Here is a 27,643-nt window from a genome sequence, read left to right as displayed (position 1 = left end):
TCAAGGTTCTAACTGCCCACTTGACTTTGGAACAGGTCTAACATCACCTGTCCAAAAGACATCAGGAGTTGATCGTCGGGCTTCCCTGGTGGCGCAGTGGTTAAGAATCCGCCTGCCAATGCAGGGGACACGGCTTCTATCTCTGGTCCGGGAAGATCCCACATGCCGCGGAGCAACTAACCCCATGAGCCACAACTACTGAGCCTGTGCTCTAGAGCCCACGAGCCACAAATACTGAGCCCGCGTGCTGCAACTGCTGAAGCCCGCACGCCCAGAGCCCATGCTCCGCAACAAGAGAAGCCACCGCAATGAGAAGCCCGCGCACCACAACAAAGAGTAGCCCCCGCTTGCTGCAACTAGAGAAAGCCCGTGCGCAGCAACGAAGACCCAATGCAGCTAAAAATAAATAAATAAAATAAATAAATTTATTTTTTAAAAAAAGAAAAGAAAGAGTTGTCTTCACTAACACCTGGTGTGGGACCATGGCACTGGCTCTCCCTGACATTCTCAGGCACCTACCCCAGACTTTCCCAAGAAGACCGGCCCTCCCTCACCCTATCTGTCCTGGCAAATGGCAGCACCGTCTGCGCCTCTGCTCAAGGTAGAAACGCACCCTCCTCCCAGTCCTGCATCAGGCTTGCCTTGTCTGTCTCCAGGTTGTCTCCTAACCCCATCCACCTCTCTGTCTGCGTGGTCACCACCTGCTCTCACCTTCGTGTCCTCCTTCTAGGTCTCCTCACTTGCACTTTAATTCCCTTCTACTCCATTATATACACAGAGAGGCTTCCTTCTCATATGGGAGCTGAATCATGCCCCTTCTCTGATTAAAACTTTTCAGTAGCTTCACATGGCACTGAGAAGAAAATCCAGGCTCCTTCTGCAGCCCTGCCTGTCTCCCCACTTCCTCTCTCATGCTGCCCCTGGCCTCCCTTGTCTTCTTGTGGTTCCCTGAGCAATTTTCCTTCGCAAGGTCTTTGTGTGTGCTGCTCACTCTGCCTAGAAACTTCACCCTCAGGACTCTACAGGTGTGGCCTTAGTCTGTTCTGGCCGCCATAACAAAATACTATAGACAAGGTGGCTTAAACAGAAATTTATTGTCCCACAGTTCTGGAAGTCAGAATCAAAGATCAAGGTGCTGGCAGATTTGGTTTCGTTGAGGCCTCTCTCCTTGGTTGCAGGTGGCCACTTTCTCACTGTCTTCACATGGCCTTTCTTCCGAGCATGCACACCCCCGGGTGTCTCCCTGTGTGTCCAAATGTCTTCTTACAAAGAGACCAGTTGTATTGGATTAGGGCCACCCAGATGGCCTCATTTTAACTTAATCACCTCTTTAAAGGCCCTGTCTCTAAATACAATCACATTCTGAGATACTGGGAGTTAGGGCTTCAACACATAAATTTGGGGAAACACGATTCAGCCCATAACACCCCTTATCTAAGGTAGGGCCCCACCTGGTTCTCTCGGCACCCTGTGTCCATTGTAGCACTTACCAAATGATCATTCTGTCTTTGTTTTTTGGCTTTCATGACACATAGTAGAATGTAAGTTCCAGGAGGGCCAGAGCCTGCCTGTTTTACTTACTATTTTCGCCCCCAGCTCCTAGCACATTGAAGGCATTTGATAAATATTTACTGAATGAATAAGTGAATGACTAATGAATGGTGTCCTAAGAATCTTCTTGCTGCTGGAAGGGCTCCTCCTTCCCTCCAGGTTTCTCTGTAGAAAGCAGTTATCCTGGAGGGAAAGCCCTTGGACAGCTGTCCAAGCAGTATCCACTTTTTCTGTCATAGGTCAGAAGCCAACGACCTGGCCCTGAGGCTGGCGCGCCAATACACAGGACACTGGGACGTGGTGGTATTAGATCAGTAAGTGCCATTTCCAGAAGCGTGGGCCTGCTGCTTATTGGGGATCAGTGAGGCTCTGATTTTGGGTGCCTTGGGCAGGAAAGATGAGGAGCCTGGGCCTGGAGAGGATCATGAGGACCTGGCCACAGAGACACCCCCCACACACACACCAGGCGTCTCTTTCCCCCTGGCGTCTCTTCCGTGGTGGCAGCTTCTGGGGAGCAGAGAATGCTTTATAAGGTGGTGAGAGCTGGTCCCACATATTAGGTATTAAAACTGTTCCAGGGACTTCCCTGGTGGGCCAGTGGTTAGGACTCTGCACTGCCAATGCAGGGGGCGCGGGTTCAATCCCTGGTCGGGGAACTAAGATCCCACATGCCGTGTGGCACGGCCAAAAGATAAAAAAATAAAAAATGTTCCAACAGTAGCTCCCATTGTACTGAGTATCTGCTGTGCACAAGACCCAGGCCCAGGGTTAGAGCATTATCACATTTAAGGTTCATTACAACCATGAAGGAGAAACACCACCCCCCCCAACTTTACAGAGGAGGGAACTGAGCCCAAAGATTTTAACGATTAGCCACCGTTACATAGCTAGTAAGTGGCCTTGGAGGAAGGCTTGCTGACTCCAAGGCCTGTGCTCGTCCCTGGCCCTAGGACTCAGGCTGTGTCTGAAAGGTTGGTCTTCCCTGAGTGTTTCCTTAGGTGAATAGACAGTTGTCAGGGCCAGGCCAGGGAGTACACGACACCTGGGCCTGAGCCCACTCTCCCCTCTCCTCCCCAGTGCTTATCATGGTCACCTGAGCTCCCTGATCGACATCAGCCCCTACAAGTTCCGGGACCTGGATGGCCAGAAGGAGTGGGTCCACGTGGTATGCACTGCTCAAGTTGGCAACAGGTCGGTGCTTGCGCCTCAGCCTGGATGACATGGCGCTGTCGCTCCCCACAGGCACCTCTCCCAGACACCTACCGGGGCCCCTACCGGGAGGACCACCCCAATCCAGCTGTGGCCTATGCCAGCGAGGTGGAACGTGTGGTCGGCAGTGCACAGGAGAAGGGCAGGAAGGTAACCACATCCACGCAGGTCTGGTCCAGCAAACAGCAAATGTTGCCAGCCCTGGACTGGATCTTGGGAACCCGGAGAGAAATTGGAACCAGGGCCTGCCCTTTGGGAGTCTAGTAGGGGGATTAAGTGCTCAGCAGAGAGTTTAGGTAGAGATATGTCCTGGGCGTTACTGGACTCCAGGGGCCCAAGCTGGACTGGTGTGTGTGTGATGGTGGGCCCGTGGAGGGGGTGCTGCCTGATTTTAGTAATATAAGGTGAGTAGGAGTTAGCCACTCAAGGCGGGGTCGGGGGTAGACAAGGAAAGGCATCCTCAACAGAGTGGTGGCCTGTGCAGGAACCATGTGAGTATGGGGCCAGGCTGAGCCGGCAGGAGATGAACCTAGGGAAGCAGGCAGGACCATAGGCCCGCGGACTGCAAGTGCCCCTTTAGCTGAGGGGCTAGAGGCCATGGGGGACCTTTATAGAGTTTTAAGAGAGAAGGTAATAGGACCAGGGGATGCACTTGAATGGGGCCAGTCTGAGGGCAGGTGGCATGAGGAGGCCCTGTTGGCCCGAGTGAGCAATGGGGAGACCCACCCAGGGCAGCGTAATAGAGGTGGATTCTGGGGCAGAGACAGGAGAGATGTGTCATACCCTGGAAGAGCAGCAGCCACGGCAACAGTAGAGGGGAGGGAGCTGGTGATTGGTATGAGGGCTCTCTAGAAGGCTTTGCTGAAGGAGTGACAACTGAACACAGGATATATAGCAAAGAAAGGCCAGAAAGGTTGGCAGAGCCAGATCCAGGAAGCCTGGCCCATGTATTTCAGATGCTCTGCACCTACTTATATGAAACCAAAAAAGAGATTGCTGTGGTGGCAGCATGGGTGGGTGACCCGTTTCCCACCCCGTCAGTCCTTCCTTCATCCCAGCAGTAGCCTCTGAAGCAGCTCCAAGGCAGAACACAGTTTGGAAGTCATTGCTGTAAGCAAAAGGGTCAGTGAAGGGTTTTAAACAGGACAGTGATGAGCTCAGTGTCTACATTGAGGCATCACCCTGGTGGCCAGTGGAGGATGGATTGGAAGAGGTGTCCAGTTAGAAGGCAGGAGGCCAAGGCAGAAACTGGCAGATCTGCCAGGAGGCAAGAGTATCCAGCGGGGAGGGGAAGGAGTGGGTGCAAAGATGTTACAGGGATAGAGTCAGAGGCTGTGCTGACTGACAGATGAAGAAGGAGGCTGGATCAAGGATGGGGCCAGATTTCTGTCCTAGTTGGGAGGTATGGGACTCACCATATGGGAGAAGGGAAGGAACAGGCTTATGGGGGAGAAGTCAGTGGATTTCATCTGGAGCATGCTAAGTACAGGGGGTCTGGAGACATCCAAGTGGTAAGAATTGGTTCAAGGCCTGAAAAAACTATGTCACAGACCCTCAGGTGTGATGTGGAGCCTAAAGTGGGGGCACAGTGCGGACAGTAACTCATCATGTTTGGAGCCAGCACTGAGCCAGCATCAGCGGACGTGCTCAGCTTGCAGCTCAGCCCCTCCGCAGTGCCGTTCCCTTCTCCTCCACAGATTGCAGCGTTCTTTGCTGAGTCTCTGCCCAGTGTGGGAGGGCAGATCATTCCCCCTGCTGGCTACTTCCCAGAAGTGGCAGGGTGAGTAGGTGGGAGAGGCTGCCCCAGGGTGGGGTTTGCCAGCCTTTGTTCCAAATTCCAACCTCAGCCTGGCCTGTTTGCCAGAATTGTCAGACAAAGCCCCTGAAGAAATAGTGGCTCCAAGAAGGCCAGCTATCTGCACAAGGTCCCCACCTTACTGATGGCAAAGCCAGGATTCAGAGTCCCAAGACCTCCCAGCTCCTGGTCTGCTCCCTCTCACCAGAATCCCCCATCAGCCGTGTGTCCTCTGCCACAGGCACATCCGCAGGGCCGGAGGGGTCTTTGTTGCAGACGAGATTCAAGTGGGCTTTGGCCGAGTAGGCAAGCACTTCTGGGCCTTCCAGCTGCAGGGGGAAGACTTTGTCCCCGACATTGTCACCATGGGCAAGTCCATTGGCAATGGCCACCCTGTAGCCTGTGTGGCCACAACACAAGCTGTGGCGAGGGCGTTTGAAGCCACCGGCGTCGAGTACTTCAACACGGTGAGTGAAGGCTCCAGGGCCAGGAAGCACCATGGTGGCTTCTGTACAAACAAGGCCACTACTACTCACTAATTTTTTTGTAAATATAGTTGTTTTATCATAAATATTACAGTAAATATAAATAGATATAACCCATATAAACAAAAGCTCTTTGGCTTCCTCACAAGTTTTTGAGAGTGTAAGGGAATTCTAAGACCAAAAGTTTGAGAACCACTGCATTATCATTCGATTCTAGTTTTTTCAAATCTTTTTGTTAACTTCTGACTTACTGCCACTTACTCTTTTGATACTTATTCTGTAAAATGTGTTGAGGTGATCTGGTACGTGATTGTTCTACATGTTCTTGGGAAATTGTGGGTTCTCTAAATGTTGTTTGCCAGACTCTCTGAATGTCTCTTAGGTCACACTTGTTAATTGTGTTGTTTGAATCTTCTGTATTCTTACTGGATTTTTTTTTTTCCTACTTAACCTATTAATAATTTAGAACTGTGTGTTTAAATCTCACACTGTGATGAAAAATCAGTTTTTTTCTTGTAATACTGTTAATTTTTGCTTCATATATTGTGAGGCTATTAAGTAATATATATACTACTTAATAATATTAAGTAGTATATATATATACTTTTGGTTTTTTTTGGCCGCGCTGCTTGGCTTGCGGGATCTCACTTCCCCGACCAGGGACTGAACCTGTGCCCTCGGCACTGGAAGCATGGAGTCCTAACCGCTGGACTGCCAGGGAATTCCCAGTATATATATATTTTTATTTCTGTATGTTCATTGGGAATTGAATCTTTTTCTTGATTGAGGTATAATTGACATATAACATTATATTGATTGCAGGTGTACAACATAATGATACAATACTTTGTGTGTATGTATATATGTGTGTATATATATATATGTGTATATATGTATATATATAGTGTGATCACCACGATAAGTCTAGTTAACATCCATCACCATACATGGTTACAGTTTTTTTTTTCTTATGATGAGAACCTTTAAGATCTATTCTCTTAGCAGCTTTCAACTTACAATACAGTATTATTAACTACAGTCACTATGCTGTACATTACGTCCCTGGGACTTAATTATTTTATACCTGAAAGTTTGTACCTTTTGACCCCCTTCACCCATTTTGCCCACCCCCACCTCTGGCAATCACCAATCTGTTCTCTGTATCTAAAAGTTCAGAGTTTTTTGGGTGTTTGGTTTTTGGTTTTCTTTGATTCCACATATAAGTGGAATAATATGGTATTTGTCTTCTCTGTCAGATTTATTTCACTTAGCATAATGCCCTTAAGTTATGAAAGCATCTTATTGCAAATGGCAAGATTTCCTTCTTTTTTAGGGCTGAATTTTATATATATTTATATATATATATATATATATATATATATATATATTCCATTCATCAATCAACAGATACATATCTTGACTATTGTAAATAATTCTGCCATGACTGTAGGGTTGCAGATAGCTGTTTAAGATAGTATTTTCAGTTGCTTCAGATAAATATCCAAAGTGGAATTGCTGGATCACATGGTAGTTCTATTTTTAGTTTTTTGAGTAACCTCCATACTGTTTTCCATAGTGGCTGCACCAATGTACATTCCCACCAACAATGCACAAGGATTCCTTTTTCTCCACAACCTTGCCAACACTTGTTATTTCTGGTCTTTTTGATAATAGCCATTCTAACAGGTGTGAGGTGACATCTCATTGTGGTTTTGATTTGCATTGCCCTGACGATTAGTGGTGTTGAGCACCTTTTCGTGTACCTGTTAGCCATCTGTATGTCTTCTTTGGAAAAATGTCTATTCAGATCTTCTACCCAATTTTTTAAAAAATTTATTTATTTTATTTATTTATTTTTGGCTGTGTTGGGTCTTCGTTGCTGTGTGCGGGCTTTCTCTAGTTGCGGCGAGTGGGGGCTACTCTTTGTTGACGTGCACAGGCTTCTCATTGTGGTGGCTTCTCTTGTTGCAGAGCACAGGCTCTAGGCACACAGGCTTCAGTAGCTGTGGCACGTGGGTTCAGTAGTTGTGGCGCACGGGCTTAGTTGCTCCGTGGCATGTGGGATCTTCCTGGACCAGGGCTTGAACCCGTGTCCCCTGCATTGGCAGGTGGATTCTTAACCACTGCGCCACCAGGGAAGCCCCTCTACCCAATTTTTAATTGTATTGCTTTGTTTTTTGCTACCGAGTTACATGAATTCTTTATATATTTTGGATATTAGCTCCTTATCAGATACATGATTTGCAAATATTTTCTCCCAGTCAGTTGATTGCTTTTCATTTTGTTGATGATTTGCTGTGCAGAGCTTTTTAGTTTGATGTAGTCCCACTTGTTTATTTTTGCTTTTGTTACCTTTGCTTTCAGTGTCAAATCCAAAAAATCATTGCCAAGACCAATGTCAAGGAGCTTACCGCCTCTGTTTTCTTTAGGAGTTTTATGATTTCATGTCTTACATTCAAATCTTCAGTCCATTTTGAGTTAATTTTTGGTGTATGGTATAAAATAGTGGTCCAGTTTCATTCTTTTGCATGTGGCTGTGCAGTTTCTCAAGAATTGAGTCTTTTATCATATGGAGTAATCTTTTCCATTCCTAATGATGTTTTTGGTCTTAAAGTTTATTTTATCTGATATTATAAAGCTAAGTCAGCTTTCTTTTGACTATCAATTACCCAATGTATTATTTTCCACCCTTCTATTTTCAGCCTTGTGTGCTCATGCTTTAGGTGTATTTCTTTTAACCAGCATATATCTAGAATGTGCGTTTTTGCCCAAATCTGTTAATATTTGACTTCAAAGTAATGACTTTAAATTTAACGTAACTATTGATATATTTAGGCCTATTGCTAGCATCTTAATTTATAATTTCAGTTTACCATACTTTTCTGTGTCTTTTAATCCTTCCTATTTTATTTAAGTATCTGTATTACAAGTATTTCATCCCAAATTCCTTTCAGTGCAAGCCTTTATGTTGCAAACCTTCTGAGGTCTTCTGTGCCTAAGGGTATTTGTGTCAGGCCCTCATATTTAACTATTTTAGCTAAAAATAAAATCTAGGTCCTAGTTACTGTAAAAGTATATTCCAGGGACTTCCCTGGCTGTCCAGTGGTTAAGACTCCACGCTTCCACTCCAGGGGGCACAGGTTCAATCCCTGGTCGGAGAACTAAGATTCTGCATGCCACGCGGCATGGCCTAAGTAAATAAAGTCAGTGCTGATGGATTCATTTAAAAAAGTGTATTCCATTGTCACCTTGCATGCAGTGTTGCTGTTAAAAACGCTGAAATCACTGATTCTTTTTTAGTTGAGATATAATTCACATACTATAAAATTTACTCTTTCAAATACAAATTCAATGGTTTTTAATTCAAGTACAATTCAGTCTTTTGTAGTATACTCACCAAGTTGTTCAGCCTTTATCACTGTCTTAATTTTCATTGTTGTAGTACATTTTCATCACCCCAAAAAGCAACTCCATACCCATTAGCAATCACTCCCCATTGCCTTTTCTCTACAAGTACTGGCAATCACTAACCTTCTTTCTGTCTCCATGGATTTGCCTGTTCTTGACATTTCACATAAATGCAGTCACACAATATGTGACCTTTTGTGTCTGGCTTCTATCACGTAGCATAATGTTTTCAAGGTTCATCCATGCTATAGCATGAATCAGTCCTTCATTCCTTTTTATGAATGATTAATGTTCCATTGTATGAGTATACCATGTTTCATTTATCCATTCTTCAGTTAATGTTTTGGTTGTTTCCTCTCCTTGGTTATTATGAATAATGCTGCAGTTGACCATTCAGTGTAGATGTTTTTGTATGGAATGTTTTCAGTTCTTTTGAGCGTATACCTTACCTATGAGTGGAATTGCTGGGTCATATGGCAACTCTTAAGTTTAACTTTTTGAGGAACGACAAACTTTTTCCAAGCAGCTATACCACTTTACATGCAACGTATGAGGGTTCCAATTTCTCCATATCCTCTCCAGCATTTATTTTTTCTCTTTTATTATAGCCATCATAGTGAGTGTGAAGTGGTATCTCATTATGATTTGCATTTGCCTGATGGCTAGAGGTGTTGAGAATCTTCTCATGTGCTTATTCACCATTTATATATATATACATATATATATATATATATATATATACACACACACATATGTATGTATATATATATATGTATCCCAATATATATGACATATATATTCCAAAGAATATATCCTTTGCACATTTTTTAATTGGGTTACCTGTCCTTTTTTGCTGAGTTGTAAGCGTTCTTTATGTATCCTAAATACTAGATTCTTACCAAATATATAATTTGTAAGTATTTTCTCCCATTATTTGAGGTGTCTTTTCACTTTCTTGGTAGTATCCTTTGAAGCACATAAGTTTTTAATTTTGATGAAGTCCAGTTTATTTTTTCTTTGGTTGCTTGTACTTTGGAGTCATATCTAACAAACCATTGCCTAATCAAAGGTCATGAAGATTTACACCTCTGTTTTCTTCCTAGAATTTTATAGTTTTTGTTCTTATATTTAGGTATTGGATCCATTTTGAGCTAGTTTTTAAATATGGTATGAGGTGGGGTTACTTAACTTTGCATATAGATATTCAGTTGTCCCAACACCTTTTGCTGAAAAGACTATTCTTTATTATATCTTATCCCATTGAATGGTCTTGGCACCCTTGTCAAGAATCAATCAACCAGGGCTTCCCTGGTGGTGCAGTGGTTAAGAATCCGCCTGCCAATGCAGGGGACGTGGGTTCGAGCCCTGGTCCGGGAAGATCCCACATGCCGCGGAGCAACTAAGCCCATGCACCACAACTACTGAGCCTGCACTCTAGAGCCCACGAGCCACAACTACTGAAGCCCGTGTGCCACAGCTACTGAAGCCCACGCACCTAGAGCCTGTGCTCTGCAACAAGAGAAGCCACTACAATGAGAAGCCCACGCACCGCAACAAAGAGTAGCCCCCGCTCTCAGCAACTAGAGAAAATCCGTGTGCAGCAGCAAAGACCCAATGCAGCCAAAAATTAAATAAATGAATTTTTTAAAAAATCAATCAACCGTAAATGCATGGATTTTATTTATTTATTTATTTGGCTACATTGGGTCTTAGTTGCAGCACACGGGATCTTTGTTGTGGCATGCAGGATCTTTCGTTGCAGCACACAGGCTCAGTAGTTGCAGTGCGCAGGCTCTCTAGTTGTGGTGCGCGTGTTCTAGATCTAGCACATGGGCTTAGTTGCCCCGTGGCATGTGGGATCTTAGTTCCCCGATCAGTGATTGAACCTGCGTCCCCTGCATTGGAAGGTGGATTCTTAACCACTGGACCACCAGGGAAGTCCCAAATGTATGGATTTAATGGTTTATTTGTAAACTTCCAGTTCTGTTCCACTGATCAAAAATCTATCCTCCTGCCAGTTGCACACAGTCTAGACTACTATACTTTGTAGTATGTTTTGAAATCAGGAACTGTTACTCCTCCAGTCTTTGTTCTTCTTTTTGAAGATTGTTTTGGCTATTCTGGGTCCCTTGCATTTCAATATGAATTTTCATAATCAGCTTGTCAATTTCTACCAAAAAAGCAGCTTGGAGTTTGATAAGAGATTGCATTGAATCTGTAGATCAATTTGGAGGGTATTGCCATCTTAACAGTATTAAGTCTTATAATCCATAAACATGAGATATCTGTCCATTTATGGAGGTCTTTAATTGTTTTCAATCATGTTCATAATTTTCATTGTAAAAGTCTTTTTTTTTTTTTTGGCCGCACCACATGCAGGATCTTAGTTCCCTGATCAGGGATTGAACCCACACCCCCTGCAGTGGAAGCACAGAGTCTTAACCACTGGACCTCCAGGGAAGTCCCTGTAAAAGTCTTGAACTACTTTTGTTAAATTTACTCCTAAGTATTATATTCTTTTTCATGCCTTTATAAATGGAATTGTTTTTTTCATTTCACTTTAAGATGCTTCATTGCTGGTATATAGAAATACAATTGATTTTTGGATATCGATCTTGTATCATGCAACCATACTGAATGCATTTATTAGCTCTAATAGTTTTTTATAGGTTCTGTAGAATTTTCTGTGCACCAAATCATATCATCTGTGAATAGAAATGGTTTACTTATTCCTTTCCATTCTGAATGCCTTTTATTTCTTTTTCTTGCCTAATTGCCCTAGAACCTCCAGTATAATATTGACTACAAATGGCAAGAGTAGACATCTTGTCTTGTTCCTAATCTTAGGGGAAAACATTCAGTCTTTCACTGTTAAGTATAATATCAGCTGTGAGTTTTGCTTAGAAGCCTTTTATCAGGTTGAAGAAGTTCCCCTTTTTTCCTAATTTGTTGAGAGCTTTTATAATGAAGGCTGTTGGGTTTTGTCAAATGCTTTTTCTTCGTTTATTGTAATGATCGTGTGATTTTTTTGTCCTTAATCCTATTAATATGGTTTATTACATTATTTGATTTTCACATGTCAAACCAGCTTTACATTGCTGAGATAAATCCCACGTGATCATGATGTATAATCCTTTTTATATGTTGCTAGATTAAGTTTGCTATTGTAATTTTTGAGGATTTTTACATCTATGTTCTTAAGAGATATTGATCTATAGTTTTCTTGGGATATCGTTGTCTGGTTTTGGTATCAGGGTAATACTGGCCTCAAAGAATGATCCAGGAAGTGTTCATGCCTCTTCTATTTTCTGGAAGACTTTCTGAAAGATTGGTAGTAATTCTTTCAACGTTTTGGTAGAATTCACCAGTGAAGCAAGCCATCTGGTTCTAGGCTTTGCTTTGTGAGGATTTTTTTATTACTAATTCATTCTTTTTACTTGCCACAGGTCTATTCAGATTTTCTATTTCTTCTCGAATCAGTGTCAATATTTTTTATCTTTCTAGGAATTTGTTCATCTAAGTTATCTAGCTTGTTGACAGACAGTTGTTCACATTATTCCCTTATACTTCTTTTTACTTGTATAAGATTGGCAGTGATGTGTCCTCTTTCATTCCTGATCTTAGTAATTTGACTCTTCTTTTTATCTTGGTCAGTCTAGCTAATGTTTGTCAATTTTGTTGATTGTCTCAAAGAATCAACTTTTGGTTTTGTTGATTTTTTTCTATTGTTTTTCTATATTTCTATTTATTTCCACTGTAGTCTTTATGATTTCCTTTATTTTTGCTTTGGATTTAGTTTGCTCTTCTTTTTTATACTTTCTTAAGGTGGAAATATTCATTTGAGATTTTTTTTAACAGAAGTATTTACAGACATGAAGTTTTCTGTAAGCATTACTTTTACCACATCCCATGAGTTTGGGTTTGTTGTGCTTTCTTTTTAATTTATCTCTAAATATTTTTTAATCTCCCTGTGACTTCTTTGACCCATTGTTTGTTTAAGCATGTTATTTAATTTTCACATATATTTTTAGTTTTTCAGTGTTCTGTTATTTATTTCTAGCTTCATTCCACTGTGGTGAGAAAGATACTTTCTGTGATTTCAGACTTTTAAAATATATTAACACTTGTTTTATAGCCTAATATATAGTCTTTCCTGGAGAATGTTCCATGTGCACTTGAGAAGAGTATTTATACTGCTTTTTTGAAGTGGAGTGTTCTGTATAGATCTTGGTGTATAGTGTTGTTCAAGCCTTCTATTTCTTGGTTGATCTTCTGTCTAGTTGTTTATTATTGAAAATGAGAGACTGAACTCTCCAACTATTCTTATTGAATTCTGTAGTTCTCCTTTCAGTTCATTTTCTGCTTTATGTATTTGGGGGCTCTGTTGTTAAGTACATATGTATTTGTAGTGGTTATATCATTTTGATAGATTGACTCTTTTATCATTATGTTTTCCTGTGTTGCTAATAACAATTTTAATCTTGCAAGTCTTTTATGTCTGATATTACTACAGCCACCCCAGCTCTCTTGGTTACTGTTTGCATGGCATACCTTCACTCTCTTGCTTTCAACCTACTTGTGTCTTTACCAGTGCTCTTTATTTCTTCATATGGATTTGATTTACTGTCTGATGTCCTTTCATTTAAGCCTGAAGAAATACTGTTAGTATTTCATGTAAAGTAGATCTGCTGCTGACAAATTTTTTTCAGTTTTTTCATTATCTAGAACTACCTTAGTTTCTCCTCTTTTTCTTTCTTTCTTTTCTTTCCTTTCTTTTTTATTCTGCACCACGCATCTTGTGGGATGTTGGATTTTAGTTCCCCAACTAGGGATTGAACCCGGGCCCTTGGCAGTGAGAGCACAGAGTCCTAACCACTGGACCACCAGGGAATTCCTGTCTCCTTTATCTTTGAAGGATACTTTTACTTTATATAGAATTCTGGACTGACAGTATTTTTCTTTCATCACTTTGAATAGGTCATCCCACTGCCTTCTGGCCTTTAGGGTTTCTGATGAGGAATCAGCTATTAATCTTGTTGAGAATCTCTTGTACATGATGAGTTGCTTCTCTCTTGCTAATTTCAATATTCTCTCTTTGTCCTTTTTTTTTTTTTTTAGGTATAATTGACAGACAATATATTAGTTGCAGGTGTATAATATAATGAGTCAATATTTGTGTGTATTGCAAAATGATAACCACAATAAGTTTACTTGACATCCATCACTGTAAAGTTACAGTTTTTTTTCTTGTGATGAGAACTTTTAAGGTCTACTCTCTTAGTAACTTTCAAATATACAATACAGTATTGCTTGTTTGTTTGTTCTGGCAGTGCTGTGCAGCATGTGGGATCTTAGTTCCCTGACCAGGGATCAAACCCAAGCCCCCTGCAGTGGAAGCACAGAGTTTAACCACTGGACCACCAGGGGAGTCCCCAGTATTATTAACTATAGTCACCATGCTGTACCTTACATCCCTGTGACTTATTTTATAACTGGAATTTTTTTACCTTTGACGACCTTCACCCATTTACCCACCCTCTTTGTTCTTGTCTTTCAGTACCTTGGTTATGTTGTGTCTAGGTATGAAACTTGTTTATTCTACTTGGAGTTCATTGAGTTCCTTGGATGTTTAGATTGTTTACTAACAATCTAATCTTGGTGTTTAATCTTGGTGTTTAATCAAATTTAGTAAATTTTTGACCATTGTTTCTTCAGAGATTCTTTCTGCCCCTTCCTCTCCTCTCCTTCTGGAATTCTTATTTTCTTATTTGCATATGTTGGTATGCTTCTGTTCCACAGGTCTCTGAGGCTCTGTTCATTTTTTTTATTCTTTTTTCTTTCTGATTTTCGGACTGGACAGTCTCAATCAACATATCTTCAAGTTTGCTGATTCTTTCATCTGCCTGATTAAATCTGCTGTTGAGCCTCTTAGTGAATTTTTCATTTCAGCTACTGGGCTTTTCAACTCCAGACTTTCTATTTAGTTCTTTTTTATAATTTCTATTTCTTTATTGATATTCCAAATTTGGCAAGACACCATTTTCATGCATAGCTTTTAATTCTTTAGATATGGTTTCCTTTGGTGTTTAAGCATATTTATAATATCTGATTTAAAGCCTTTGTCTAAAAAAAAAAGAAAAAGTCTTTGTCTAATAAGGCCATCATCTGGGCTTCCTCCAGAACAGTTTCTATTGATTGTATCCACACCCCCCACCACCACCACCCCATATATGGGCCATGATTTCTTCTTTCTTTTCATGATTCATAATTTTCTGTTTAGAACTAGACATCTTTAAATAATATAATGTGGCAACATTGGAAATCATTTTCCCTCCTCATGGTTTGTTGTTGATGCTTTTTGTTGTTGTTTGTTTGTATATTGCCTTTTCTGAACTAGTTCTGTTATGAACTAGTTCAGAACAGATAACTATGTTATTATGCTAGTTCAGCATCTTGGCCAGGCCACAATTCTAAACCAAAGATGCTGTGGGTAGAACACACAACCTTTTAACGAGTTCACAGTTGATGATATGCAATAAGTAGCCTCAATCCATCCCCTCTGTCCATCTCACACATAATTTGCTTTGAGCATATCAGAAAGCTGCCTCACAGCAAATCACCTAGGAAGCTTTTTATGATCACAAGTATGAGGTTCTGCAAGCAAATTTTCAAGATGGTCTACAGGATACCACTGCATACCCATTAGAATGGCTGCAATTAAAAAATGCAACAATTCCAAATGTTTTTGAGGATGTGGAGCTACTGGGATTTCATAGACTAATGGTGGGAATGTAATATGGTACGACTTTGGAAAACAGTTTCACATTTTTTATATAGTTAAATACACATTTATCAAGCCATCCAGCAGTTCCACTCCTAGGTATTTACCCAAGAGAAATGAGAACGTATGTTAACAAAAAGACTTGTTATAAATGTTTATAACAGTTTTATTCGTAAATAGCCAAAAATCAAAATAAGCCCCAAGGGTCTATCAACAGGAATTTGGATAAACAAATTGTAGTGTGTCCATACAATGGAATACTATGCAGCCATAAAATGAACAAATTACCAATACACACAACATTATGGATGAATTTTAAAAACATGTTGAGCAGAAGCCAGGCACAAAAGGTTACATATTTTGTGATTCCATTCATATGACATTCCAGAAAAGGCAAAACTATAGTGACAGAAAGCAAGTCAGTGGTTGCCTGGGCCAGTAGTGGATGGGAGCACAAGGAACTTTGGGGAATGATGGAAATGTTTTGTATTTTCATGGTAGTGGAGGTTCCACAGGTATATACATTTGTCAAGTCACACTGAACTATATACACTTTAAATATATGCAGTTTATTGTATGTAAACTATACCTCAATAAAGTTTTGTGGTTTTTTTAAGATAGTTAAAAAAAAAAAAAAAAAAGATGGTCTGCAGGAGACCCCCTTCCTTCTGACTCTGCAATGCAGGCCCTCAGACACCTGCAGGGCCAGGTGGAGGAAGTGAGTCAAAGCACTCAGGGTGCCTGAAGGGGACAGCTAGTGCCAATGTAGCCAGATAGGTTAGATTTGTTTTAAGTCAGACATATTTTTGTGTTAAGTCTCTTCTTAAGACATTAGCACCTAATCCAAAACTTTTAATTATGCTACACAAGCCAAACAAAATGAATCCTCAGGCCGCATTTGGGTCACAGGCAACTTGTGCTCTGCGCCCTAAAATCTGCCTTGGGCTTAGCCAGCAGCTGTGAGCTGGAACCACACAGAGTGGCTTTTCCTGGGTGTGGCTCTGGCATGCTGCTCTTGACCCTCCTTGAAAGAGGTGATGGGCAGTGCAATGCAGTGGGTCTGAGTCCAGTCCATGAGATGGGGCCCTGAAGCCTTTTGACAAAAAACAGCAGTGTGGGTGGGAATGCCCAGTACATCCTCTCCTCTGATTTTTGCATGTTCTTGGGGATCCTATTGCACCCCTGGGGGTACTTGGCCTGGATTACAGTCACATTAGCACCTGGAAAGGTGGGACAACCCATGGGGGCCTCAGGAGAACCCCATTTACTGCCCAGCATGCTGAGCCCTGAGGAGTTCAGGCCTGTGCTCATCACTGCCTTTGCAATGTGTGTGGCAGTTCTGCTGCCCTTCACAGTCCCTGGGGCATGGCCCACTCTGCTGAGCACCTGACATACTCTTTGTCCCCTGGCTTAGTTTGGGGGCAGCCCAGTGTCCTGTGCTGTAGGGCTGGCCGTCCTGGATGTCTTGGAGAAGGAGCAGCTGCAGGCTCATGCTGCCTCTGTGGGCAGCTTCCTAATGGAGCTCCTTGGACAGCAGAAAGCCAAACATCCCATCCTTGGGGACATCAGGTGAGGCTCAGGGTAGCAGTCACCACCTGCCAGCGGCCTGGTGTGGTTCCTTCACTCACCTCATCACCACCTGAGATGGTGGGAACTTTTATCTCCACTCCACAGAGGAACTGAAGCACCTACAGGTGCTGCTGCCCAAGATGGCATCTCTGGAGGGAGGAGGGGGGTGAAGCCAGGATCAAACTTTCCTCTATCCACATTGAGGGCCCCTCACCATCACAGTTACTTCCTGGAACTGTTTTACCACCCTCCAAGGGTTCCTACAGCTCTCAGCCTCCCCAGGAGGCAGAGGTGCAAGCCCTGGTGGGCTTTCTGACGGGCTTGGCCGAGGCCCAGGCAGAGGGTGAGAGCAAGGGCCATGGTCCCTCAGGCCTGGCCTCCTGAGATGTCACCTTCTGCTCCAGGGGCGTTGGGCTCTTCATTGGTGTGGATCTGATCAAAGATGAGGCCACAAGGATGCCAGCAACTGAAGAGGCTGACTATGTGGTGTCCAGGTATTTTCTCTTGGAACAACTTGTTTCTACGGCCCTGACTGGGAAAGAGCTCCCCTCTTGCCTCTCCCGGGCACGCTGGGCCCACACAGGGCTGACTGAAGGAGGCGGCTTTTAGCCTCTGGGTTAGAGGGCTGCCAATCTGTGCACCCCTTTGACTGGGCTCTGCGGACAGAGAAAGCGGCCCTATCAGCTCTGTACCCAGTGCCTGGCAGCAAAGGCTTCAGATGGGTGCGGGCCATTCCCAGTCTGAGCAGACACTTCTGCCAAGAATGCCAAAGCTGCAGGAGCTCTCAGACCCCGGCAGCCCCAACGCTGCATTTCACAGCCCCAGGCTGCCCGAGGGAAGCAGCTTCTCCAGAGCCACACCTGGGATTGTGGCAGAACCAGACTCCCCATTCCTAGAGGGTTTTCAAATAGGACTCCTGTTCCTTGTCCGGGTGGGGAGTGTCTGGATGACTCAGCAGCTCAGGACTCAGAAGCCCTCGCTCCCAGTTCTGGTTCGCATGTTCACTTGAACCCCAGGCATGACCCAAGCCCCAGGACCCTTTCCCTTCTTTAGTTACTTCCTTTTTATTTCCATTCCTCACTCCTACCCCCTTCCCCCACCTTGGAAAACCCATCTAGTGTTTGATGAGTGTCCTTATTCAAGTTGTGAAATGTGCGTCATTCTGTTTCGAATTCACATAAACGTTATTGATGTAAAAATCGTTCTCTCCACACGGTTTTTGAAGCTGACCCCTCCTACGTGGCTGCCCAGCCCCTGCCTTCTCTCTGCTGGTTGGGCACATCCACCAGCTCACCCACCCCTTCCCCCAGGGAGCCTCAAGACTCAGAAATTCAGGATGGTCTGTGGGAAGGAGGGAGTCAGATCCTCAACCAAGCCTGACCTCCTCCACCTTACAACCACCCCTGTGGTTTCTCCAGTTCAGTGAAGAAACAGGAACCAGGTGGAACGGTGTTTCAGTGGCAGTCACCCTGCTAAAGGCAGAGCTGTATTTAAAGTCCAGAACCTGATCTTTCTAGCACAGATGTTGTCAGTGCCAGGAAGACTAGGATGCGAGAAAGGAGCCAGGGGCAGGCTGAGGACACCCTGCTCCTGACAAGACTTACATAAGAGGAATAAATAAAAAAGAATTGGGGGGGGGGGCGGTCAGAGAGTGTAAATACAGTCACATCAGACCCCTTCTCTCAGAGGCCAAAATACCTTCCTAGGTTAAAAGTGTAAATGTGGAATATTAAAAACAATTATTAGATACCAATGATAATGTTAAATAACTTCCAAAAAGAACTGGAAATTAAAACTGGATAGTCCTGTCTGGGGTTACAACATAACCTGTGGGCAGAGTAGAGAAAGGGTTGGTGGGGAAGTTAGAAGCTAGGTGAGGGCTCCATGGGTTCACTGTACTACTCTGTGAATGTTGGACACTTTCCATATAAAAAGTAAACCATATGACGTCACATAAACCATATGTTAAAATGAAAAATGCAGGAACTCTTGCTGTCCACATTGTAGCCCCGTGGCCAATCTCAGCTTGGCTTCGACTGGGGCTCCAGGGATGGATGAAGCAAGACCCCTGCAGGGGAGGGGCGGGCGGGCGGGGCAACAGGCTCAGGGCCAGATGCAGGGCACCCCAGACAGGGGCCTCTGATGCTGGGCCATAATGTTGGGCATGAGTTTGGCAGGGGGTGGCCAGGGCTGTATCCTAGTGGGAACTGGCCTATGGAAGGTTCTGAGGGCAGTGTGGCTGGAGTCCCGCCCACGAGGCCAAAGCCAGGCTGAGGAAGGTCTGAAAGGCCCATGTGAAGTGCCCTTGGCTGGTGGGCAGCAGGCCCTGCTGTGTCCTTGTCCTATCCTTGCAGGCTGAAAGAAAACTACATTTTGTTGAGCACTGATGGCCCCGGGAGGAATGTCCTGAAGTTCAAGCCCCCCATGTGTTTCAGCTTGGACAACGCACAACACGTGGTAGCAAAGCTGGATGCCATCCTGACAGGTGAGCCTGGAGACCCAAGGGGCAGCTGATAACTGTGTCTCTAGAACCCAGCCTGGAGCTAGGACCTCCCAGCATGCCCAGGGACAGGGGTGCAACAGCTGAGCCAGGTGTCCTCTGAACAGTGCAGGGAGTAGGGAGCTGAAGAAGTGGAGGCCTCCCCTATTTCTGCCTGTTCCCCCCAAAAATCTGAGCCCTGGATAGGTGGGAACTGAGCCACCACCCATCCTGCCTGGGCAGGCACCAGGCACCAGTGTGGCATGCAGGACAAGGGAAGCAGGGCTGGGCTTTTAAGCCCAACTATCAGAACCAGTGGGAGATTCCATTGTGTCCTTAAAGCCTCCCTGAGATGTAGGTAGCAGGAGCTTTGCTTTTTTCAGCTGCTAAGTGGCTGAAATGAGATTTGCACCCTGGACTGATTCAACACAACATGAAATCCCTCTGCACATTCCTAATCATTTAGGAAAGTCAAGCTCTCCCCTAAATCCACTTACAAGGAAATCTATAATTACCAAATTGGACACATCTATGCACTGAGGCCATGTTGCATGTACAGAGCTCAGTGGGGGACCCCAAAATAGGCAAAATGCTATCTTCCTGGTAGATATCAGAGCAGCCCAGCTACAACCACCCCCACCCCACCCCCAGGCTATTTCACTGCTGTCCCCAGGTATCTAGAGCTGAGGCCAGTCCCTACTAGACACAACTGGAGGTGGTACGGAACCTGCCGGGGGAAGGGAATGTATTTTCAGGAAGCCTGCGGAGGAAAAGCTGACTGGGCACAGAACTGGCTTGGAGTTACTGTATAGAGGGGACTTCAGTTGAGCCTGGAAGCCTCAGGAAATCTGAGGGCTGGTTTTGTCCTCTTGGGAAGTTGTTGCTAACCCTGTGGTGGCCTGTACACATGGGTAAAGGGTGGGATGTGGGCTTGGACAGGCCAGTGGGCCCAATCTACACACTGCCATCCAAGAAGCCTGGACACTGAAGGCAGAAGTCTTTAGCAGAGGAGAAATGTTGACCATCTTTTTCAGACATGGAAGAGAAAGTGAGAAGTTGTGAGACACTGAGGCTCCAGCCCTGAGGCAGCTCTGCTGAGGGGTGTCCTCTAGGTAAGTGGCCTTACTTCTTGTTCCTAGAGAACCAGAACTGGGTTCCTTATCATCCGTTAGTAGCTCCTTCAACATTCTTGTTCCAAGTGATGTCCCCTTCCCACAGGTTAGTTTTAATACTGGGAGGCTCTGGCTGCCTTGGGCTTTCCCCATCCCCCACCCCTGAAAAATCTCCAAAGTACTTAAGTTTGCATTTGATGGCTGAGAAAAGAGTATAGCTATTTCCTCCCTTCTCCAGCCGGTTCCTCTATGGGAGAGCTTCTGCCAGGCTTTATCCACCTGCAGCCCCCAGCCAAGTGCTGTGTCTTACAACTAGCTATCTTAGGCCTCAGCCACTAGACTTGGGGTGCTCCAATCAGGCCAACAAATAGGCCCTGCCACAGGGGGCTGTTAAAACCAGGAGGGGCACCATCTTGCCCAGATCCAGCTGGCCCTTTGTGTGTCTGCTCTTGTCTTTAGGTTCACACTGTCTTTGCTGGGAGAGAGAATCCCATTTCCAATGGCAAGTCAAGACAGGTGTTCCAAGGTGCTCCAGATTCGAACTGCCCTGGGGCAGTGTCCCCACTGAGGGTGGTAACCCTCATTGTACTTCACCCCCTTGAATAGCTGCCCAATATCTGAGCCACTCCACTTTCTTTAAAGGGGCACAAGTCCTAGGCAGGGCCAAGTCATTAAAAGAAACTAACCAAAGATGTGGAGAGTGTGTGCTTATGCCTGACAGGATGCAGTTAGGTGGTCTTGGAGGATACTGGAGCTCTGGGCACCTGCCCCCCTTCACAGTGTATCCCACACTCACCCAGGCTTGGGGGTTTTTAAATTTTTATTTCAAAAGCTTGGATAGCTTCAATATCCAGGTCGTGGCAAAATCAGGACACGTGTAAAATACCTTACAATACATTAGATTCCCGAAAGGTACCAAAAAGTACAGTAAAATTAACACTTCCATTATAGGAAATGTATGACACAAATAATATAAAATTAAAGGTGAAAAAAGGTGACACTGTTTTCCTAAGATACAATTTACTCTTTACAACCAGGGTCCACAGGTCCAGGCTGCAGAGCGGCCGCAGGAAGCAGACCCTCCAATCTGGCTCTGGGTAACCTGGTAATAAAAATGAGCCCATAATGCCGCTCTGGCCTCTTGAGACACCACACGCTGCCTAAAACAACTAGAGCTCTGGATATATTAAACAGGAGAGTGATTTCCAGGGGGGAAATTTTAAATAAGACGCACATGGGACAGCCCATAGAAAGTTTGCCAAGTTAAATTTGGTACATAATTGTGTTCACTCGATCTCCAAACAAAGCGTGTGCGGTCAGTCGGACACTCCTGCCAAAGCCTCAGTATGGCTTGTAGTTATTCTGATGGCCACCACGTCGCTGGCTCTTCCCGTAATTTGTACTACCCTGACCTAGGGACAAGAACAACAATGAGAGCAGCTACAACTTACTGAGCATTTACCCCTGTGCCAGGCGCTTGATATGCATCCTCACCAGAGCCAACAACTCTGATAGGACATCTTCCCCACCTTCCTGAGCCCCAAAAGCTCAAAATCGGGTAGCTCCAGTGAGCAAGCCAGGCCACAAAGCCCAGCCTGTCCGACTCCAAAGCCCCTGCTGCCAGTGGCCCCTGCACTGTCTGTCCTGCCTCCCAGGGTGGGTGAGTGGATGGGGGCCTCCCTCTCTCCTACTTACTGTAGTCGTAGCCGGGGCCGTAGCCGTAATAACCATAAGGCGAGTAGTCGTAGCCGCCATAGCCGGGCCCGTAGCCCTGCTGGTAGCCGTAGCCCTGGTTCCAGTAGCTGCCGTAGCCCTGATTCCAACTCTGACTCTGACCTGTGGGGGGGAGCAGGGCACAGGGGCCCATGGACCATTTAGCACACGCAGGAGCTAGGATGGAGGAAATCCTGCCCTTTGGGTGGCAAGGTTACTATGGCAACTCAGAAAAGCCAAGGGGCTGCTGTCCTGGTGTAGAGGGAGGGTCCTGGGCCCAGCCCTGTACCTGAGACCCAAGCTGGGGATAAGAAGGCCAGGCCAGGATGGAAAACTAACTTCACTGGGGCAACCGAGGCAGCTCACTCTCATTCAAATCACCCTCTGATCACCCCCACCCTCCCTGGCAGCTTGGCCTTAAAAAGGATGGAGTTCAGGCTTTGGAGTCAGAGGGGCCTGGGATGGAAGGAGGTTAAGCGCCTGGCACAGCCTTGCCCTACCCTTCAGCCCGCCCACCCACGGGTGTACCAAGACTCAGGACAGCCACAGAGCCAAGCACACCCCGTCTTGATGCAGATGCCCCCTCTGCCCTGGGGCCCCAGAGCACATGAGAAAGATGGGCTCTTCCACGCCAAGCAGCAGCAGCAGCCTCAACCCAGGAACACCATTCCTGATCCTGCCCACCCTGCTGCACCAAGCACCAGGGGCCAAGAGAGCCCCCAAAACAGGCAGAGAAGCTCCATGCAGGCAGGGAAACAGGACCCATCTTCATCTGGGTTCCACTCACCTCCTCCACTTCCGCCACCACCACCGCTGCCACGGTTCCCTCGGTTGCGATTCCCACGGCCCCCAGAGCCATACTGCTGCTGTTGATAAACCTCTTTGGGCTGAGCCACCTTGATTTCACACTGAAAGCCAAGAGAACAGTGGGTCATGCCAGTGGGACAAGCCCTGGGCAGGGAGTGTGCACAAAGGCCTTCGCTGACAAATGTTCAGGAGGCAGATCTTCTCTATCTGCTCAAGAGCACATGCTGGGGTGGGAAACCACATTTGGACTAGCTCTCAGAACCACAACTAAAACCTAGACAGCCCAAAACTCACAAAATGGGCTTTTTGGCTCAAGGCTTTCCCCAGAGTGCTTGAAACAATGAACGTATCAGTAGACCTACACCCGTAGGTCTACTGATAGGTCACCCTTGGGTGCCCTAACAAGTGGGAGAAGAGGGACAGCTGGACCAATGCCAGTCCAGTGTAGCAAGACACCACACCAGGTGTCAGTCTGGTGCCACCTTGGGCAAGGGAGTCAGAGAAGACTTCCCAGGTAAGGGATCTTAGAGAAAAAAGGTTCTTTTTTCCCCCCAGAATAAATAAAGCATTCCACTCAAATACACTATTGAGGTGGCAACCCTGACCTCCATCTTATAAAGAAAGCCACTGAGGCTCAGGGCAGCCTTCCCTAAGGCCATACTGCTCCCCCTTTCTCCTCCAACCACTGGTGTGCTGTTGGGATGGGCCAGATATCTGTGTCCTCTTAGGGCCCAAAGAGTCAATTTCCTTTTTGCTCAAAACTCTGCCTACTGTGGGTGGGAGTAGGGTCATGGACCTTCAAGTGCTCCTGCTTTAAGTGTATTTTTAAAAGAAAATCCACTGACACATAACCCTCTCCATTAAGACCAAATAAAAAACCATTTTACACAAGATGTCCCCATACAAGCATACTCAAAAAGTTGACAAATTACCAAGTGATGCAATCTCATGTTTTCTATCCTACTAAGTTAAAAATGCTGAATACAACCAGCTAAAATACACTTATTTCAAGACCAACCACTAGCAGTTTGACTAATGGTGCCCTAATAGGCTCTTCATGCCCATTTTACATCATGGCAGAGAAAAAGGCCTCTTTCCATGTCACTGTCCACTGGGGTAACCATTAATGGATGAGGTCTCACCCAACAGCCCCTAAGGTCCCATCTCATTTTACATAAAATTTAGGGGCCCAATCCCACATCCAATCTTTCCAAATTCCCAGCCAGGATTGAGGCTTCCAGGAGCCCCACCCTGTGTCCCACCTTATCTGGCTGCCACTCCTGCTCAAGCAGAGCCTGCCACACCTTGCCAGTGGGCCACACCCTCAGCTCCCAACTGCCTCGGCCACTGGAGAACACTTGAAGCATGAACTACCTACCCTCTCTCCTGTCCAGAGTTCAGAGGGAAGAGTTGCCCCTCACTGCACAGGACTCTTGCTTATTTGAAGTCAAAACTGGCTCTAGATTTAAGCTGGCCAGGACCCTGGGAGCTCTTTGGAAAGGATCTTTGGGCTGGGGCTTAATTTAACCATTAACCGAAGGGGATGGAGCTAAAACAGATTTGGTTGTGGCAGGAGATAAAGATAAGAGAAAAGCTCTGCAGCAATGTCCAAAGCAGGTAAGACTTCGCCACAGAAATCAGTAAATGGCAATTTTAGAATCTTCTGAGACCTTAACTGTAGGACTTACACACTTTGCACTCTAGATCCCGAATACCATGACCTCTACCTTTAAGTCAGGAACTGAAGAGGCTACTCAGCACACTCCCTACCCCGTATAAGCCTCCAGCATTCTCCTGCCTCCCTCATATCCTGTCCTACCAGCCTAGGAGCTCCGTGAAGGACAGGACAACCTGCCCCTCCCCTATCAGGACAGCAGACAGTGCAGAAAACAGTAAGGTCTACCCTGGAGAACTCTTGGAGGTAACCCAATGCCTAATCCACGCCTGCAAAGGCCAGCTCTCCAGCAGCAGAATGCCAAGCACACACAGCTGGGGACACCTTACCTTACTTCCACTGATGGTGTGGAACTTTTTCTCCAGAACTTTCTTCACAGGTTCCTCTTCTTTAAAGGTGATGAAAACAAAGCCTCGTCTTTTGTTCGACTTTGGATCCATTGGAAGCTCAATGGCTTCAATCTGCAAACATAAGCAAAGCTCAGGACCCTATCGCAGAGCCTATAAGGAACTCACAAGAGAAAAAGTCCACGAACACCAGAGTGAAAAAGAGATCCAGCCAGCCAAGGTGCCAAGGACTAGGAAGAAGGCAACCTCGGTGCAGCTGGCAGAACACTCCGGGAGCCACACACTCACCTCCCCAAACTCGCCGAAGTACTCCCTGATCTTCTCCTCAGTGGCTTCAGGATTCAGACCCCCCACAAAAATTTTCTTTACTGGGTCTTTCTTCATGGCCATGGCTTTTTTGGGGTCAATGACACGGCCATCCAGCCTGTGCTCCTTCTGGTCTAGAACCTGTTCCAACAGAAGGGAGCTGGGTTCTAACTCAGCAGCATGACCCTGAACAAGGACCTTCTCTTTGAGACACAAGACTCCAACACAGGCAGACAAAATGTGCTTCACCCCCTTCAAACTCTACCCCCAATCTGACTTCCCAACCTTATCTCCAAACTTCACTTGGTTTACCTAAACACCTATAAATCTATCCTCAACCCCCCACCAGTCCTTGCCCATGCCGTGCACCCCTCTTCCTGCCCAGGCAGCCCCAATTTAAGGCCTATCTCCTCCAGAAGTAAAGCAATAATTAAAAGCACAGGCTAGAGCTAGGCTGTGAGGGCTGGAATCCTCACACTCCACCCCTTACTAGCTACGTGATCTCTTCTACTTAACCTTCTGAGCCTTAGGTTTGTTTTCTACAAAATGAGAGTAAAATAATGCTTATCTCCCAGCAACCATGGACTCTTTTCTAGTCCTCTCAATGAAATGTCTGCTTCAGCAGGGTCCAGAACACGCACAAGATAATAAACGGTCAACTATAATCTTCCTGGACCACTCCAGCCCACTCACTCCTCCATTTAATCTCACTTTTAATCCCTTCAAATAGGAGAGCATAAGTTGCCAACCTCTCTGCTTTTCCCAAAGCACCCAACCATGTGCAAAACACATAAGCCAATCATGGTCTAAAGAATAGTATCCTCCTAGAATACAGACTTCTGATTATAAAGTACCCAGCTTACCTTCTCCACGCTGGCTGCATCTTTGAAGAGGATAAACCCAAACCCTCTTGACCGGCCAGTGTTGGGATCCATTTTAATTGTACAGTCAACGACCTCTCCAAATTTGGTAAAATAATCCTTTAGGTCCTTTTTGCTGGTATCCCAGCTCAGGCCACCAACGAACATTTTTCTGAAAAGGTGGGGTGAGAACAGGGAAACAAGCCTTAGAAAACTGTCATTTCGGAAGGACTGGCCCTAGCAAAGCTTTCACTGAAAAGATTGTAAATAAAGCCACCATTCGGAACAAAGATTTACCCTTAGGGCCCATAAGGGTTCTACCTCTGGAAGATGTTAACAAATCTCCGCTAACCTTCCAAACCCAGTCTTGACCCTAACAAAGCCTCAGGTGATCCGTACCCCCAAGGAGATGGGGGAAAGGAAGCACAACCTAGCCGGACAGCTAGGCCCTGAGCACTCTCAACTGGAAGGAATCTAATTTGTCTAACAACCGTGTATCAAAACGCTACGGTCCCTGCCACCTCCGAGCACTCGCTCTCAAGGAACTCAAGGCTTCCGGGACCGAGTCGGAGTTCAGACCGTGACTCCGCCCTGGAAAGGAGGCGGAGGAGGAAGGCCCTGGCGCGCGCCAACTCCGCCCACGCAGCCCAGGCAGTCCGCGACCCGCCGGGCCCGGGGTCCGAGCGCACTCCCCTTCCGGGCCGCCAGCCAGCGGCCCCGGGGCGGCGCCAAAGTCGACCCAACAAACTCCTGCAAACTCCGGCGCGCACGGAAAGCCGGCGGCGCGGAGTTGCTGGTCTGCGGGCCGCGAGCAGGCCCCGGCCGCCCGCCCCTCCCCCCGCCGCGTGGCGCCAACAAAAGGCGGCCCCGGAACAAAGGCGGCGCCCCCCGTCGGCCCGCGGCCGCACCTACCCCGCGTCCTCCTCGTTCTTGCTGGCGTTTATCTGGTCACCCTCGGCGCCGTTCTGGTTGCCGGCCTGGGGCGCCACGCTCCCGCCTCCGGTGCCAGACGCGACCCCGGTGCCAGCACCAGTCCCGGCCGGCGACTCGCCTTCGGGGGCGGCCTCGTGTCCGTTCTCGGTGGCGCCCGTCGTCTCCATGGGCTGCTCCTCACCCGCTTCCGACATGCTAGGCCGTGGCGCGCGGCTCCTGCAACGAGCGGCCGCGACGCATCAGGCCGGTGCCGCTCCCGCCCGGGCTCCCGCCCGCCACCCGCGGGCCCGGCCGCTCACCTCGCCGCCGATGACGCCGCGGGGCCCGCTTGTCCCCACCCGCCGGGAAGGCACCGCGGGCTCGGCCGCGCTCACGCTTGCGCTGCCGGGCCTCTCCCCCGTCTATCGACGGAGCCGCCGCGACCTCGCGCCCTCCTCCCTCGGCCTGCACTGCCGCTGCCGCCGCCGCACGAAAGCCACCAACACAGAAGCACTCCCGGGCCCGCGCGGTACTGCCGCCTGACAATGCCGACTCGTGGCGCTCTTTATAATGCCGGAGCCGAGGCCACCTCGCAACAAAGCGCATGCTCATTGGCTTCGCCGGCCCGTCACTC

At 46.4% G+C, this 27,643-nt stretch overlaps 2 protein-coding genes and 1 non-coding gene across 8 annotated transcripts in view; 2 read left to right on the top strand and 1 right to left on the bottom strand.

Annotated features, from left to right (window-relative positions):
- The window catches only part of PHYKPL (5-phosphohydroxy-L-lysine phospho-lyase), a 25,463-nt gene extending 3,857 nt beyond the window's left edge, over nucleotides 1–21,606 (top strand). For 2 of the 4 annotated variants that reach the window (XM_036845676.1, XM_036845674.1), the window contains exons 4-12: nucleotides 1,791–1,865; nucleotides 2,629–2,716; nucleotides 2,794–2,910; nucleotides 4,458–4,540; nucleotides 4,797–5,022; nucleotides 16,644–16,798; nucleotides 17,203–17,292; nucleotides 19,153–19,283; nucleotides 20,312–21,606. In XM_036845676.1, the coding sequence (XP_036701571.1) occupies nucleotides 1,791–1,865; nucleotides 2,629–2,716; nucleotides 2,794–2,910; nucleotides 4,458–4,540; nucleotides 4,797–5,022; nucleotides 16,644–16,798; nucleotides 17,203–17,292; nucleotides 19,153–19,283; nucleotides 20,312–20,361 (1,015 nt within the window). In that variant the 3' untranslated portion in view covers nucleotides 20,362–21,606. Of the gene's footprint in view, nucleotides 1–1,790; nucleotides 1,866–2,628; nucleotides 2,743–2,793; nucleotides 2,911–4,457; nucleotides 4,541–4,796; nucleotides 5,023–16,643; nucleotides 16,799–17,202; nucleotides 17,293–19,152; nucleotides 19,284–20,311 lie in introns of all 4 variants that reach the window. The other 2 variants (XM_036845675.1, XM_036845677.1) reach the window with 2 other exon arrangements.
- On the top strand, nucleotides 2,135–2,207 carry TRNAG-GCC. The gene has a single exon. It is a non-coding gene; the product is annotated as a tRNA-Gly (tRNA).
- Nucleotides 21,192–27,643, bottom strand: HNRNPAB (heterogeneous nuclear ribonucleoprotein A/B). 3 transcript variants are annotated; one of them, XM_036845679.1, is made up of 8 exons: nucleotides 27,405–27,643; nucleotides 27,010–27,246; nucleotides 26,101–26,269; nucleotides 25,220–25,378; nucleotides 24,914–25,045; nucleotides 22,890–23,010; nucleotides 22,085–22,225; nucleotides 21,192–21,801 (listed from the first exon to the last, which is right to left on the bottom strand). In XM_036845679.1, exons 2-8 carry the CDS (start codon nucleotides 27,222–27,224, stop codon nucleotides 21,731–21,733), a joined length of 1,008 nt encoding a protein of 335 aa, XP_036701574.1. In that variant the 5' UTR covers nucleotides 27,225–27,246; nucleotides 27,405–27,643; the 3' UTR covers nucleotides 21,192–21,730. The 3 variants fall into 3 exon arrangements, with proteins under 3 accessions (XP_036701574.1, XP_036701573.1, XP_036701575.1); XM_036845678.1 differs by having other exon boundaries at nucleotides 27,330–27,638; XM_036845680.1 differs by lacking the exon at nucleotides 22,085–22,225 and having other exon boundaries at nucleotides 27,330–27,627.

The sequence above is a fragment of the Balaenoptera musculus genome, chromosome 3 (genome assembly GCF_009873245.2).
Source record: "Balaenoptera musculus isolate JJ_BM4_2016_0621 chromosome 3, mBalMus1.pri.v3, whole genome shotgun sequence".
NCBI lineage: Eukaryota > Metazoa > Chordata > Mammalia > Artiodactyla > Balaenopteridae > Balaenoptera > Balaenoptera musculus.
The sequence above is the reverse complement of the archived record's forward strand: the minus strand, read 5'-3'. Positions and strand labels throughout refer to the sequence as shown.

Coding starts and splice junctions, on each gene's coding strand:
- HNRNPAB (XM_036845679.1), bottom strand. CDS start 27,224: ATGTCGGAAGCGGGTGAGGAGCAGCCCATGGAGACGACGGGCGCCACC. Junction 23,011..24,913: donor ACACCATCAGTGGAAGTAAG/GTAAGGTGTCCC, acceptor CTTGGCTTTCAG/TGTGAAATCAAGGTGGCTCA. Junction 22,226..22,889: donor TGGTGGCGGAAGTGGAGGAG/GTGAGTGGAACC, acceptor TCCCCCCCACAG/GTCAGAGTCAGAGTTGGAAT.